The sequence below is a fragment of the Sceloporus occidentalis genome, unplaced genomic scaffold (genome assembly GCF_023333645.1).
Source record: "Sceloporus occidentalis isolate IW3139 unplaced genomic scaffold, rSceOcc1.0.p SCAF_30, whole genome shotgun sequence".
Taxonomy (NCBI): Eukaryota; Metazoa; Chordata; class Lepidosauria; order Squamata; family Phrynosomatidae; genus Sceloporus; species Sceloporus occidentalis.
This window is the reverse complement of record NW_028317010.1, coordinates 3,380,260-3,396,545: the sequence shown is the minus strand read 5'-3', so window position 1 is coordinate 3,396,545 and position 16,286 is coordinate 3,380,260. Positions and strand designations below refer to the sequence as shown.

General features: G+C 38.6%; 1 protein-coding gene across 1 annotated transcript in view; it reads right to left on the bottom strand.

The window, feature by feature from the left end:
* Window positions 1-779: 779 nt before the first annotated feature.
* Window positions 780-16,286, bottom strand: part of LOC149298911 (PDZ and LIM domain protein 1-like) — a 28,655-nt gene continuing 13,148 nt past the window's right edge. The window contains exons 2-7 of the mRNA XM_089486923.1: window positions 15,902-16,053; window positions 14,374-14,458; window positions 10,275-10,468; window positions 5,519-5,664; window positions 2,369-2,480; window positions 780-966 (exon numbers count right to left, since the gene is read on the bottom strand). Coding sequence (XP_089343049.1) covers window positions 780-966; window positions 2,369-2,480; window positions 5,519-5,664; window positions 10,275-10,468; window positions 14,374-14,458; window positions 15,902-16,053 — 876 coding nt within the window. The remainder of the gene's footprint in view (window positions 967-2,368; window positions 2,481-5,518; window positions 5,665-10,274; window positions 10,469-14,373; window positions 14,459-15,901; window positions 16,054-16,286) is intronic.

Here is a 16,286-nt window from a genome sequence, read left to right as displayed (position 1 = left end):
TTATAATGTAATGGTGGAGAATAAGTTTAAAGGGATACATTTTGAACCTTCTCTGCCCTTGTAGAGTTACTGTAAACACCCAATGTCCTACATCACAGAGATTGTCAAGACAAGGGGTGTATTTAACTAATTGCTCTGCCACATACTGGCTGGGGGGCTTGGACAACAAAAGGTGAAATTTGCAAGTTGAAACGGTGTTCTAGCTCACATTTTCAGGTACAATTTAATAAATCAATTGATCTCAACGGTGAGAAATTGTTTTGCATGACTAACTTAGTAAATGGGACTTTACTAAAATGGGACTTTTGTAAACTAGTATTGTGATTTTTCACATTATGAATGTGAAAATTAGATAACTATTCTGAGTCATTATAGCCCATATTCTTGATTTTGCTGTGGGTAGGACACCCCACACAGTATTAGCCCCTGTAACGAGTAATCAGTGTAGCTCTCTAAATGTTGTTGAACTCCACTTTGTATGATTTCCATGAAACTAAATTTTTTTATTTTTTTTAATGTATGAAGACGCCATTGAATTTTGTATAATAAATGTTCTTTTCTGTATTGAATATCAACAAATGCAAAGATGAAAAACATCATAGATGTTGATTTTAAGTGATCTTAAAGAAAAATTCCACAGATAATTTTCCTAGAAAGCGTTGGCTGAGAACAGAAGTTAAATCATGTTTTGGGTAAACAGAAGACATGCTCAGCATAAAAATGGGTACAAAAATGTCATTTTTTTTGATACATCAGTGTAGAAGATATAAAGAAATGGTTTATTTTGGGAAGACTGTTACCACCTCATATCCCTCAGGTGGAGTCACTCGCTCTCGGGCATGCTTTTCACAATACATTTGGTCCTCCACAAAAAAGTGGCCCTTCTGCTTGAGATTCATCCCGCAGTCGGTACACACGTAGCATTCAGGGTGACGGGGCTTGTCGCGAATCTTCACAAATGCTCCCCTAAAAGAAATAAGAAAACCTTCAATGTTTAAAGTATTCAAGAAAAGTCTTAACACATCGCATACACAGTGAAATTCTATAGGAATGTGCGTTTTTACAGGACCGTAGTAATTTCCCTTCGCGTTTCCCTATTTCTCATTTACGGTACCCAGGAGAAAATAGGGCTTTTGCTTCAAACCCTATAAAACACAATATTTAAAGAAACAGAATATAAAAACAAAACACGGTTATAATTGAAAAACAAATTTAACTCTACAGCTAAAAGGAAACCGATTTTATGTTTAGCAACATCCCCCACATGATAATGCAAAGTCAAAAAAGTCTGTCGGGGTGATTAAGAATTAAGCAGTATGATAACGAGTTAGGGTGTCTGTCAAGTAAATTGGGGGCACAACTGCATCATGCTTAGCTACACAACAGCATCTTCAGTAAATAGACAAATAGTGCTTCCTACACAAAGCCCAATTCAAGATATAAATGAAAGAAAATGGTTCTGTATTAGTTCTCTCCGTGTTCAAGCTTATTATAGTGAAATCTTACGGACTTCCAAAGTTTGAAGTTGCAACCGTAACAGCAAAACAATGAAAAGATGTAACTCGAGCTCAGCATGGCTGCTATTTCACATTGAAAAGGAGCTCAGGACAGAGCGGGATGTGTCCTGCTTGTCCACCATCAGGGCCGGCCGAAGACTTAACGCCGCCTGGGGTGAAGTTTAAAATGCCGCCCCCCGCCGACGCCGGGGGGGGGGGGCCGTCATTACCTACCCACCCACCGGTACTTACCTGCGGCGAGTCTCCCTGTGCTGCCACGGTGCCGGCTTGTAATGCTGAGCGCCGGAAATTCACGTCACTTCCGGCGTTCTGCATTACAAGCCGGCACAGAGACCGAACAGGGAAACTCGCCGCAGAGGAGAGAGAGAGGGGCGCCGAGCGGGTAAGCGGAAACCACTCGGTGCCCCTCTCTCTCTCCTCCGCTTCAAAAAAAAACCGCTTGGGGCGGTGAAGTGCCGCCTGGGGCAATTGCCCCAGTCGGCTCCATTGTAGGGCCGGCCCTGTCCACCATACTTCCAGAGGACTCACATTGTCAAAGCGAACATGTGAAACTTCCAATAAACACAGCAAAGAAATAAAACGTAGGGAATCCTAACTCCTTAGCCTCCCGGTTTCAATTGGGATTAAAAAAAGTGTTTGATTAAATAAAGCCCCTGCACGCTGGCGTACAAACGGAAATACGTTCTTGTGGAATAAAACTTCCACGGCCCACAAAGTTGATGAGTCAAATGTACTAAACCAGGCAAAACTGGGGAACAATTTTTTTTATGACATCAAGATGCTTTAATGACATAATAAGAGTGATATTTTCACCATCATTTCTATATGTGTTTGTAGAAGTTGTTACTTACACAATGCCAGATCCGCATTGATCACAGATTGGTAGCTTCTGTCCACTACCCACGGAGGCAGCCACTTTACTGGTGGGAGCTCTGACACTCCGGAACCCAGATGGTTTTTCACCTGAAAGAGTTAGTAGCATAAACGAAAACTTAGAAAAGAAACAGCGATAGTTTGGTATTCCTGGAATCAAGAGATACCCGAATGTAACAATTGTCTTGCAATGCATCCTGTCTCAGCTTAAAGCGTGCATGTTTTAAAGATATTGCTGCTTTTTCACAGGTGTGCCCATTACTCATGCTCAGCGATATACTAACTAGGTCTCTTACAAAGTCAAATAAATAGACTGTCATGTTTTGGCATTGTTGACATTATAATTATTATATTAAAACTACCAGAATTTCATTTGGAGATTTGTTATTCTTCAAGTACAGATTCATTCAATACATCATTTTTCTCAAGAGTTAATCCTGTATTAATTTAAATTTGATGAACACATGTTTAAAGGATACATGCAGCCTTTGTATTCCTGTCAGTTGATAATGTAAACTAAAGGAATGGTTATCACCCAGTCCTCAAGGCACATCACCCGTGCAGAATTTAATAACTGCCACATTCCAAAGCATTCCAGTAGCGAGATGATGCCTTGAGGACTGTTTTGGCAACCAGCGAACCGGAAGACCTGCCCATTTTAATGGGAGAACATGCAATTAACAGCAGGACGAGAGCACGCGGTGACAGCTGTGACGAGCGGATGCAGCGTCCGTGGCATTGTGCTCGAGCCACGGACTATGTAACACGTCTTACCTGGATCTATAAAGTGACCCTTTGCAGTATCTGAAAACACATCTGTTCCCTCAAAATCTGGTCACAGGAACAAAACCAAAATGTGTATCTTTTTAATTATACTGTTACTTAAAACCAAAAACTGTTTATGAAACAAATGTATAAAATCATTAGATATTTAGGTTTTACAAAAATTGAAATTGTATGTATGATACAATGCATATATATATATATTGCACTGCTTACAGATTTATGTATTATTTAGTTTAGTACATGGGGGAAATAATGAGGAATGGGTTTCTTTGGGCAGGGGAGCGGTGTTTGCCCATGTCCTCTCCCGGACCACTTCTCTCCCACACTTCACCCATTGAAGCCGGTCTGGGGCTAGACCTGACATGCAGATAGCCCTGCCTGTATGTGAAGCCGCCTCCCTGGAAGAGGGAGCTCCAGGTTGCCAACACAGTGAATTATTAAGGGCTTAGAAAACACAGACATCCGTAGATCTTCAAAAAGGGGTTTCAAAGCTGCACTTGTGCTTACTTGGCTCCCAGTAACTCACCCAGGGGAGGGCTGGCAGTAGGACAATTTTCCCTGAACTGCATTTAAAATCCTGGGTCGCTACCCAAGCTTTCCCATGCTTTTTGCTTGGACTAGGTTTGCCCCTTTGCACCGGGCATGTTGTTGACCTAATATGTTTTATTATGTTATATTACTGAGCCATTTAAATTTACATCCCTGAATGTCCATGTCCCTAGAGAAAAAACACAATTTATAATACTAAAGCTAAGCCGGGCACCAAACACTGACGGTATGGGATGCCTTTACATTACATTTTGCTTTTAGGGACAGTAATGTCTCTGCCACTCCCATTACAGAATCTTTCACATTAATATACTCTTGGTACTTATGTACTTTGTCTAAGAAGTTGTAGCCCTGATGCTGCAGCTGCACACCTCCCCCTGGTCTGATATTTCTTGCCACTGATTGGTTGTTTCAATCATCCAATCAGTGGCAGTAAAGTGCTTCTATTAAAAACAATGGGACTACTTGGTGGTCTGAACAGACCCTTGCATGCCATATTCAACGAGCCAGTAATGGAGCCGACTGGAGGTAAGTGCTGTATATCATGTGCAGGGAGATGTTATCCACAGAACTCATTTCTTGCAAACAAAATACGTGAGATGAGGGGGATTTGCAAAAAGAACCAGCCACAATTTAAATCGACCACACCGCTATTAGGCATTATAGTGTGGATGATAACTGGCGTTTCCCTTTTAAGAAGCTGGAATTGTTCAAGAAATGTGTATTTTGGTTTCTGAATTCATCTTGGACAATGGCTTATCTAAGGAGCCTCTAAAGTCTGAACCCCTCACCAACCAAACGAACATATTTTCTTTTTTGCGCTCATATATTAATTGGAACATATATCTGCTGATACTTATTAGTTCACCTTTGGCCTGAGTTTCAGAGCATTTGGGAAACTCCTAGAAGCCAACTAAGCTCACCATGTGTGTTTTATCAAATGTCTGTATGTATTCCTGTCTCAAACTGGAATGAACATAAATTCCCCAATAATTATAATTAGAAAAGGATGTTTATATCTGCCACTTTCCCAGCCTTAATTACATTCTAGGAAAACCGTTTTGTTGTTTAAATATCTATTCATGATTGCAACATAGTGTAGCAACAATCCAACAAAGTAACAGTCACCATGCCATTGTGCAAATATACCGTAATTAGGGATATTGTACACGTAATACAGAGTGCCTGGGAAATACCTAGATGTGTCATTAACACCACCATACGGACCATTGGGCCAGAGAAATGTTCCCGTTTTTGCCATGTTTTTCCTTAACTGTAATTTCCCTCTCTTATTTAGCATACCCACACAAATATATACCGGTATATATTTTTTTTTAATGAAATTCAATTGAAATGAAATATGATTTAAAAATCATGTTTACCGTTTTTTTTAAATGTTAAAATTTCTATTTGTTATTCTATTTTTTGAAACCCCCTACCTAACCCTATCTAATTCCTCACTAACTAACCCCCACCACACTATCTACTACCCAATATACATTAAAAATTATATATAAAAGAAAATATAACCCATAAGGGCATAAATCCACCATTAGGAGCTAATTAAGTCAACATCTGAGAATGACAACAATAAGTATTTGTTTACAGGGGGCAGTTTTTAATATAGATTTGCAGCACAAAAGTATTCAGTAAGAAATGGTTCAGCTGGATGGCACAAAGATACATTCATAGTTGTCCAAGTCTTTTTTTATCTAAGCTCTCATTTTGACCTGAATCCCTGATAGACACAACAAGGATTTACATATCACACCCACGGTATACTCGTTACTTGCCTTTCTCTTCCGTCTCCAAAATCTCCTGCAACACTAGGAAAGAAGTTGACTGTCTTGGCGGCTCATCCGATTCCTGGTTTTCCTGAAGCATCTTGTAGACCTCTGAATCAATGACTCGAGTATTCGTTGGCTGTGGTCGCTCCACACTGTATAGAACAAAAGGTAAATGGGGATCAGCCATCCAGACATGAGGCCAGATTCGGAATATGTGGAAATAATACCAGGCACATGGAGTTCAATTTTGACTCCATGAAACCATGCATAATACACAATGTATTTATATGTAAGAAAACACACATTACAACCTATCCTGTAGGTTGTGAGACGCTCTTCAACAAGTTCAATATAATTAGTCGGGTAATATTTTATTAGTTTCTTTGCTGGAAAAAAAATAATGTCACAATTTCTCAGAGAACTGCCAGACTGTTAATACAGTTTATTGCTCAAATAAAGCTTTTTATACCCAAATAAACACAAAACATTTCAAAAAAGTGGTCAGTTTCTATTGTTAATTTAATTGGTTCTAGAAGTGTTCACATGGTAGCATGTCCCATGAACGAGACAACACGGTGTCACGGTGGAAACATTTCTCATCACCTAAGGGTTTCGCTCTATCTTTTCAGCCAAAAGTATGACTAATAACTATATTCAAACTTTTACTAGGTTTGAGCATTGAACGCACCGAGAAAAACAGAAAAATGACAGGAATGCTTTTTTCTCATTGCTGCAACTTCAGGAGATCTAGGCGGGCCAGCATATACACGATTCAGACCTTATTTTAGGCCCAATTTATAACAGCTTTATTATCAATGGCTATAGCATATTTAAGGATTTTTCATTAACCTTTTTAAGCTTTTTTATTGGAAAAAAAAACCTCAAAAGCATTGACTTATCAGTTGTATGGTGCAAACAGACCAATTATGTCATTCAGTTTTGTATATATTTACATTTTGCCAATGGTCCTTTCCGAAATGCAGCAATGGAAATTGACATCCGCCATCAAAATATGGTGATGGAAAGGAGTTGTAGATTTTTCCATGAGTTATCCATGTTTTTCCTGCTGGCCTCCTCGCATCCGTTTTCCTGTTTACTGGTTATCTGGGTGAAACCTCGGTGATGACCCTCGGTTGTTACTCAGGTGACCAATACTTTGCAGGAGCCCATGAAATATTTACATGTATAAGTGAGGATTTATTTGATTCACTGGACAGCCAGTTGTTTGTTATGGGCTATCATACATAATGTGTATACTGTCAGTACAGTGAAGTCATTGCCACTTAGGATTTTGTACCCTCTGGTTATTTTGTTAATTTATATTTATACTTAATCAATCATGGAAAATATCTACAGACTCGCGCTTCACAGCAGTAATGCAGAGCAGAAAATTGAGACAGTAAGGAAGATAATACTCGCCATCGCATTGCAATACAAACAGGGCACACACATGAAAGCATATACCGCACACTTTTATGCATACGTTTGCCAGCCTAAGAATATTTCCTAAGCATTCTGACAACACGAGAAGACTACAATTGATAACATTTCAATGTAAGCAAGCTAGCAATCCCGTATCGATACGTAACATTATTGCAGGGTACAATACATTCACAACACGTACATACATGATCTTTCAACTCCTTATTGTATTGCATAAAGACTGTGGGGTGAGTTCACTTAACTGGGAGTTTGAAGGAGAGGATAACTTTTCAGTTCTCTGATCTTTATACCTTATGAAAGGAAGAGTTTCTCTTTTACGGATCACAAGGTTGACCCTCCATAATGCATAGTTATGTATATAAGTTGCCTTTAGGAAATCTCCCACAGTAACTATGCATAGGGTCAGGCTTCCAGAATGCATAATGATATCAAAGAGTTGGAGCGTTCAACTCCGGGCTCTGTAAATACATTCCTCTTTCAGTAAAAATATCACATATTCACTTTTTTATTTGTTTGTATTAAACAAAAAACGATGTTTCCTTAATGATCTCAACATCATGGATTTTAAGTTTTTTCTTTGATTCTGCCAATAGTATTGAATATCGACTTAGACCTCGGTACCAACATAACAAAAAAACCCTGCATGACTTATCGGTATCGGATACCCTTTCAAAACAGAATTCTCTCCTCAAGTATCCCACCTGTGGACAGACCCTACTGGATGAACCTCTATCTAACCTTCCCTTTAGCAACCGACCAGCGAAGTTTAGCCAATTACTGCACAACTTTTTCATAGATGCTTCATAATCTGATCACAAAGGAACACTAATGGATATACATAAATTACACACAGTATATATATAATTATATATATATTATACATAATATGACAATATGCTCTAAAAATGTGCTGGATTTAGCTTTGTACCCACCTCTGCTTTACTACAAAAACGCTAAATTCATTAATTTTTTTCTCCTGTGACCTCACTCAGCCTCACTAACTGATATACTAGAAAAGTCTCTTCCGGAAGCCCTCTCTTGCAGGCAAGAACAGAAAACATTATGCACTTTCTGAAGAGGACACTAAGAACTGATGTTAATTAATAGTAGATAATACATGGGTTTTTACATTCATACCTTCCATTAACAAGACGATCATCGTTCTTTTAACACTGTTGCAATTTATGACAGTATATGACATACATAAGGAAACTGCATACATTAACATTTTCTGCAATAAGAGGGTTTATGCAGATTTCTACCCGATAGCAGTGTTTAAACAATGTCCTCCAAACTGTGTGCTTGTTTAATCAGACATATCTGTGTTATATACCAATAGTCTTCGTGACCAAGCAACTTGGAAAACCAAATAAAAAAAGAACATTTCAGTTGTTGTCTACGTTTACCATGTGGTAACCTGTAGCCAAAAATGTTATAAACAGATGTCGCACCTTAATGTACATAAACAGTCTAATCTCTTTTTCAAACATTAGTGCCGTATCTTGTATTAAAACAGAATGGTCATGTTACACATGTTCATAATATTGTATGTTAGTGCATTCACTGTGGGATGCAATATAAATCTACAGTGAGTACAGATTAAAAAAAGCCATACAGTTTCTTGCTTTTAAAAATTAGAAAGAAAACGGAGAAGGAAATTATGGTGAGGCGCTACGCCATGGTGCCAGCAATCTACATGCACCGTGCCCCGTATGTGCATGCATAGGCAAGGTTACCTTGTATAGGATGGGTTAATGGAAGAGATCTGCCCTTGTAAAGTATCCATAATGTTTTCCTGGGAATAGAGCTGTAAGGGGGAGTTAAATTGGACGTGCGTGACTTTGAGTCCAGGTATGTCCACCTCCACAGGGCTGTTGGGACAGATCTGTGCGGCTTGTTTTAACTGTCCAGGAACGACACGTACTTGAGTTGGGATAGAGGAGGTACTGTGCCTCCTTTGCAAAGATGATGAGGAAGAAGTACGTGACTGGAGAGGGTTATAGACAGAAGCGAGGGGCGCTACAGACATAGCGGAAGGAGACAAAGGGCTATGGAGCAGCATGAGATTAAAGGTAAGATGGTTTCGGCAACAGAAGGGAGGGAAATGGAAATATTAATGATGATTAGACAATTTGCACACTTTTCACATTATTTTCATATTTTCCTAACTTCACAAAAAGCAAACTTTTTTAACTGCAGATATCTATCTAGATTTAATTCAAGTAAGACATCTACAAAGTGTAAGCTAATTACTTTGCATCGGGAAAGGGGAGTAAGACCCTCTCCCTAAAATATTAACATGGGATAGGTATAGCAAATGGAAGAACAATTTACTGTAGCCCTTTCTGGGTTTTTTTGGTTAAAATCTACAGTATTGTAGCCTTTTCTGTTTTTTTTAAAGTTAAAAACTAAAAAAAAACAAAACTATAAATTTGTTAATGAGAGCTCTTTGTATACAGTTCTTATGTTTTTAATATTCTTAAGGTAGGTGTTTTGCATTTTTATTAAGGTAAACTTTTCATCAAGAGTTCCATAAAGAACACTCAGAGGAAGTTCGACCTAAAACACTGTTCCTATGATCTGAGCAACTTGTAAGAAAGAACATCTTGGATTAAGCCATCCATGATGAGAACTATCTACCCTGGACTATTCTTGTGAATAAGTCTTATATATAACATAAACCAAGTTATTATCTGATGTACACCTAGCAATTTAGATAGCAGAATGTATCAGTACATTGGTCACTATAGTGCACCAAAGATATATCTATAAGACATGTGCAGCTTAACATTCTTTTAAGGGAGTAGACAATTATACTCCCCTAAATGAATGATCACTACTAACAAAGACCTGATCATGGGAATGAATGAGCACCTGATGGAGCCTGATGGTGATTTTAGAGGCTGGTAAGTCATACTGAAAGCACGTTGAAATTTGACAGGTCTCTGGCAAATAAAAAAAAATACACTGTTAGTTTCCCACTGGAAGGTCATCTGTAGAACAAATATTAGGAGAGAAAATATGTTAGCAATACCATCAAGAACCGCAACAAATGATCATTTCGTCACTGCCACTGAAAGACTGTACCAAATGTGTCAATCTCCCTGTTCATATGGACACATATATCGTATGGACTCAAAGCTAGGTTTCCTATTGTTAATGGATCCAGCTGAACAAACACTTTTTACATGAAGCTGATGAAACCAGCAGGCCATGGCATTGCTGCTGATGTGGGCTATGGATCATATGGTATATCATACAGTAACCGGAATATCACACACTACCTATCCCTGCAGTGAAGCGGATCTCAGATACTTACGGTGTAGTCGGTACTTGGGCACCAGGGGAGGATTTGGTCTCCAAAGTATTATTGAAGGTCTTGATGTTGTCAGAGGAATAGAGGCCGGCCGGGTTGTTGTACTGAGTAGTGATGACTTTTGAGGTGCTTGAAGCGGAGGCAGCAGTGAACGGCATAGCACTTCGATTATGTGCACTTCCTATTTGTTTAACTTCCTGCATGCAAGGGGGACCAGAAGGAGAATCAGACGTGTTTCTAACATGCAGGCGTGAAGTGACAAGTCAGCCATACGTCATGCAGTGCAGCATTAAGAGACTCTTAAATAGAAATGTGTATATATGTATGGACATGGATCCCCAAATGTTTAAGAGCCCTTTATGTATTATTCACTCCTTGACTATGGATATATATATATATATATAGTCACCACATTGGTAAGGAATTATTTATCTGTATTAATTACTAAACACGAGTTGAGTAAACCATACATTCTTGAATGAAATGTTTGGAACATACAGATTGCTGCTGAAATTAAAGTCTGGAATTTGTGTGGATTTGTTGCTTGAATTTTTCTGCATAATATGCTAGGGCATCATGCTAACACTAAGTCTAATATTTACCGTGTAATATAATTAATTACAGATGCCAATGGCGCAATTACCAGTATCCAATTTAATGTAACAGTTTCAACCCCAAAAAAATGTTTTTGTGGTACACATGAACTTTTATGTAAATCTTCATTTGTCAATTGATATTACATTTATATGATATCTTATCCTGATTTGGTGACCTTTTATTTGGGTGTGCACTTCAATAATGATTCTCTATAGCGGAGATGTATTATGTGATTAGACAATAGACTTTGAGTATTTCATCCCATTAATTGTATTGCTTTTCTTGAACCAATTATTGCAACTATCATATTGAGGACTCTCTATAAGCAATTTTTATGATTTTTTATGATAAAGGCTGAATTAAGAGTCTTGAGAGTAACAGTATAAACACAATCCATTATCAATAATCTCACCATTATCAAGTGTTCTGACATGATTGGACTTAACTGAACTTAAAAAATAACTGAAATGGAAAGCCGCACTTCAAGAAATTTTTTCGAAATTAAAGAAATACAACCTGCTTATAAATCCATTTGCTTGGAAACGTATGGAAACATTGTTAAGTTTGACAAAGAGCCTTTTAATTGGATATATGATTTAGGCAAATATTAGAAACTTCTTTGTCGTAGAGCATATCCGCTTATATCGCTTGATTTTAGGACTACGGGGCCACCGTACCCATTGTAAGTCACAAAATTGGCCCTCAGGGATTGCACCTTTACACTTGATTTACAATACGAGGGGCAGTTTGCATGGATGCACCCTGTGGTCCACGTTAGAGCGCCCTACTTCTTTATTTGTCTTTCAGAGAGCAGTGGGTGATATTCCATGGTTTACATAAGGCCCCAGAGTTAACCAATATGCCATAAATTAAATATTCTATTAATGTATTATTCAAAGGAAACAATGGTAAAAAACTAAAAATGACTAAAAACGTTGCATGGTGGATTCTCTTTAATCAAAGTCTTGTTTAAATTTACGTGGAACCAAAAACTAAAATATTAAGACTACTTACTGAAATTCAATAGCTTTGTGAAAGGTTAGAGGATGGAAAAAAGGAAGCTAAAATTCCCAGTGGGATTCCCGAGGGGGCAGCTCCTCAATCTCAAAAATTCCTTTGACATTAAACTGCTGATTACACTAAACAATAGTCCTGTTATATCTTGTACCATTTATTGCACTCTTATCACACCCAATCCTCACAAACACACCCAGGTCTGATGCAATGACATCATGTCTCTTCGGAAACAGAACAAGAACAAACACTCACGGCAATAACCAAAGAATGTAACCTTTTAAGTGATCACTTCTGCTTCATTCATGTTCTTTATGACAGAACTGAAAGTTTTCACGGTTATAAATGCAAAAATCTTGCCTTAAGGGTGATAACATTTAAGTCTTTACTTGCAGAAACCCATAGTTTAAAAAAAATAAAATAAAAAATAAATAAATAAAAAAGCAAAAGGAGGTCTCTACACAGGAAATAAAAAAAATAGCAACCTCTGATTCAAATACAGCCTGAAGTGTGCAGTTTTCTATAATGCTATTTTTTTCAGTAAACATAGAAATATAGTACTGATCTAAAATTCAACACGTGGTCAGAAGACTAAAATCGCTCTCTTTGTATATACATGGAACATGTGTGCACGCTCATGCTCCATAACACTTCTGTTATCTGATGATATGTTAAATTGAATGTTACATATGTTAAATATCAATAAATGAATCCACCCTGCCACTAGCATCTCTTCAAGCCACTGTTCTAGGGCTGGTAACCAGGTCTGCTAATATTATATATTGAAAATTACCAGATATGCTTTCAATTTGCTCCGTCATAGAGATAGGTTGACGAGTGATAGAGCAGTTTCAAGCACTTTTCAATAACTATTGATTTTTAACCCATACAGAGACACAATTGTCCCTTCCATGAAATTATACTTCATTCATTTGAGGTGTCATTTTCATAGGGGGATCAATATTAGACTAACGCATTATCAGTTATTTTGAGAGATATACAGTATTGATTTTGAGACACATTGAAGTTATTCCAGATCAAAGTATATGAGGTGTGTCCAGATAAAAACTGCAAAATCAGCCAGGAGATGAACTTTAACCAAGACAGCAATAAAATGGAATTGCGTTTATTATGTATGTGTTTTAGTATGTTTTAATGTGTTATAGTGAATAAGTGTGCGTGTGTTCTAATGTGTATGTTAATTACTAGTTAGGGGCAAGAGGCTAGGTGGTCACACAGTCACCCACCAAAGCATCACGTGTTGCATTGAGGATGACAGAACAATTAAAGTTAAACAGAAGTGAAGCTGTAGTATCATATGTTTATGATTTTCTTACTATATACTGGCAAAGGCAAGTATAGAAGTACATGCAACAGAAGTATATGTGTGCATTTATATAGTATAGATATACACACATACTTATACACCAACATCCATACATCACGAGACCGTACGTGGAACAGTGCGGCAGGCAGTGGTGTTTGTGCTTTATTACACAAGAGCAAAGCAAGCAGCAAAAACAAAAAAGAAGAATTCTTGCAGTAGATTTGGAAAGTTGGAAAACTGGTTTTTGTGTAAATCCACGGAATGGGATCGACCCCGGGAAACGTTTCAATTGTAAGTTTAAGATGCAGCTAACTCTAAGTGCCCTAGGCATAAATCTTCATTATCTAGTATTCACATCTAGAAAAGCGACTGGTCTGCCCGGGGACTCCAGGTATCAGAACGGATTATCAGATGAGGAGAAAATGTACCGCAGCAAGCCACTGAAATGTCACTGGCTTCCACAGCTAATTGTATGGCAAGTATACTTTAATGTCCAAAATGGTTAGTAGTCATGATAGGTAATGATCCTGATTTACCTATGGGGAGATTTACTAAATGTTAATGTAGCTACCGGTGGGACAGCTTCATTAGAATGCACTGAAACACAAGATGAATGCTCCAAGATATTAATGTACTACCTGATTTACAACTGAAAGAAAGAGTTGAAGAATGATTTGTTGATTTAAAGAGCGGTGGTTGAAAATGGACCGTTCAAAACTGGATAAAGGTCTAAGCTTAGAATTCTCAGGTACTGATATAAGGGCAAGCTCTGGGGTAAAAATGCTGTCAGTGAAAGTTAGTAAAGATGTACTAATACAAATTATATTAGTGTAGTTTTAAGGAAACATCCCCAAAACTGTTTTGAGACCAAGGCTTGACCTACTCACTCAATCACCATCTCTATATCTTTGAATGGCACAAACACAACTGAACTAATTCAAGTAATATGTAGCAGCATTCGTTTTCCCAGAGAATGTTACTACCAAAATAAACTACTTTAGGTGTTAGGTTTAATGTCTCAATCCTGTCTTAATGTTTTATCTAATTGGAACTTACAAAAAAACAAATGTATGGATAATTATTAATCATTGAGATTATATATAGATACGTGTGTGTGTGTGTGTGTGTGTGTGTGTGTGTGTGTGTGTGTGTGTGTGTGTTTACCTGAGGGTTAGATGCAAGATTCATTTTATATGGGTTTGCTTTTCCTTCTTCGGAAACAAGAGGTGACCAAATTTTTGATTCAGCTCTGGGGGAAAAAAGGAAGAAAATTCTGTTAAAATCATTTAAAAATATACAACCAAAAAAGAAAGACTCCTTCATGTCACACCGTATGATTTGGGCTTTGCAATGGAACATAATGAAAATCAGAGGGGAGAGAAACCAAGATGAATACATTGTGGTTTAGTGTAGGAAAGCAAAACATGCAACATTATAATCTACAAAATAACTGCAAAAAACTGGCAACAGAATCAAAATATTTAGAACATTTCTGGTTGATGACAGCACTATTTTTGCCAACACAACCCCCCTAGCGCGCCACTTGATATTTTCCTTGGAGGTAAATTTAATTACTTCATAGATTCATGCGGTTCCGGGCGCCGGGCAGGCAGCAGGGTTAGGATACAGATCCCCCGCAGCGGTGCAGGGGACCCGTATCCTACTCTCCGATGCGCTCAGACAGCCTCCCCTGCCGGCACTTTCCACGGGGGGAGTGCCGGCACGGGAGATTGTCTAAGTGTATCGCGCAGACGTTCACCAGCTACGGCGATGCGCGTAAACAACCTCCGCTGCCGGCACGTCTGCACGATGTGCTTTAACAATCTCCCTTGCCGGGAATTCCCCCAAGACTTACCAAAGCAGACTCCCGGGTGTCTTGCGGGGCCGGCGGGGGACATCGACGCAATACAACTTCTGATGCCAGCACATCCGCTGAGTGCCGGCACCGTAAGTTGTATACGCGTATTGCGTAGATGTCCCCCGCAAGACACCCGGGAGTCTGCTCTGGTAAGGGGGGGGGGGGCAGAGTGGCAGCATATCTCGGGGGGGGCAGAGTGGCAGCATATCTCGGGGGGGCAGAGTGGCAGCATATCTCGGGGCGGGGGAGGACAGAGTGGCAGCATATCTCGGGGGGGAGGACAGTGACAGCATATCTATTAAAAAACTATTTAGAAAAGCACCAAACTTTTAGGGTGTGGCCTATATCCGAGCCAATACGGGGTGTGTATATATATATATATATATATATATATATATATATATATATATATTAATCTGTACAACACTGCAGTATAGAAATGTTAAATATAGGATTTTAGAAAAGATCTGAACACATAAGAAACATACAATATATACAATGGCATGACAAATTAAACATGTTATTTATTGAGTTCTAGCTTGCTATATTTAGACAACACCATGTCTTTAACCCAATCACGACCGATGAATGTGCATAGATGACCAACAGTCTACTTGGTACTTCCTAGTTAAAAAAAATGGGCCTATATCGCCATGATTGGGGTCACCGCTGGTAATGAAACCCGATGACCGGAGTGGTCAGTCTATAGCAGTCCCTGCACTTCTGCGCATGCCATTGCTTCTCACATGCACAAAGTCAGATAACAAAGGGAGTGCCTTTGTCTCTGTTCTCTGCCTCATTGCGGTTTTACACATATAAAAGCCAATGTGTTACCTGTTTATAGTTAAGACCAAATCATCCTCGCAGCCTTTTATTTTGTTTTGTGCCTCCAGATGAGTCATGCCATCTGTATTTTGCCCATCAATGGTAACCACCACATCTCCAATGCACAGATCCGCAGATGCGGCTTTACTTCCTGGTGTTACCTGTGTGAATAGAAGCAAAATGACGTTTTACACTTTACTCTCTCTGCTACAGCAAAAGCTCGCAAGCTTACAGTCTAGTTTTATATAGATTGTGTTTTTCACTACTTTTAATACAACTTGACAAGCGCTAATAAATGCTTACCAGATGTTCGGGGAGCCTTTGTTGGTGAACTTGCTATCCTGATGTCAATTTCACAATAGCAAAACTTTGACAAAATGAATTGCAAATATGC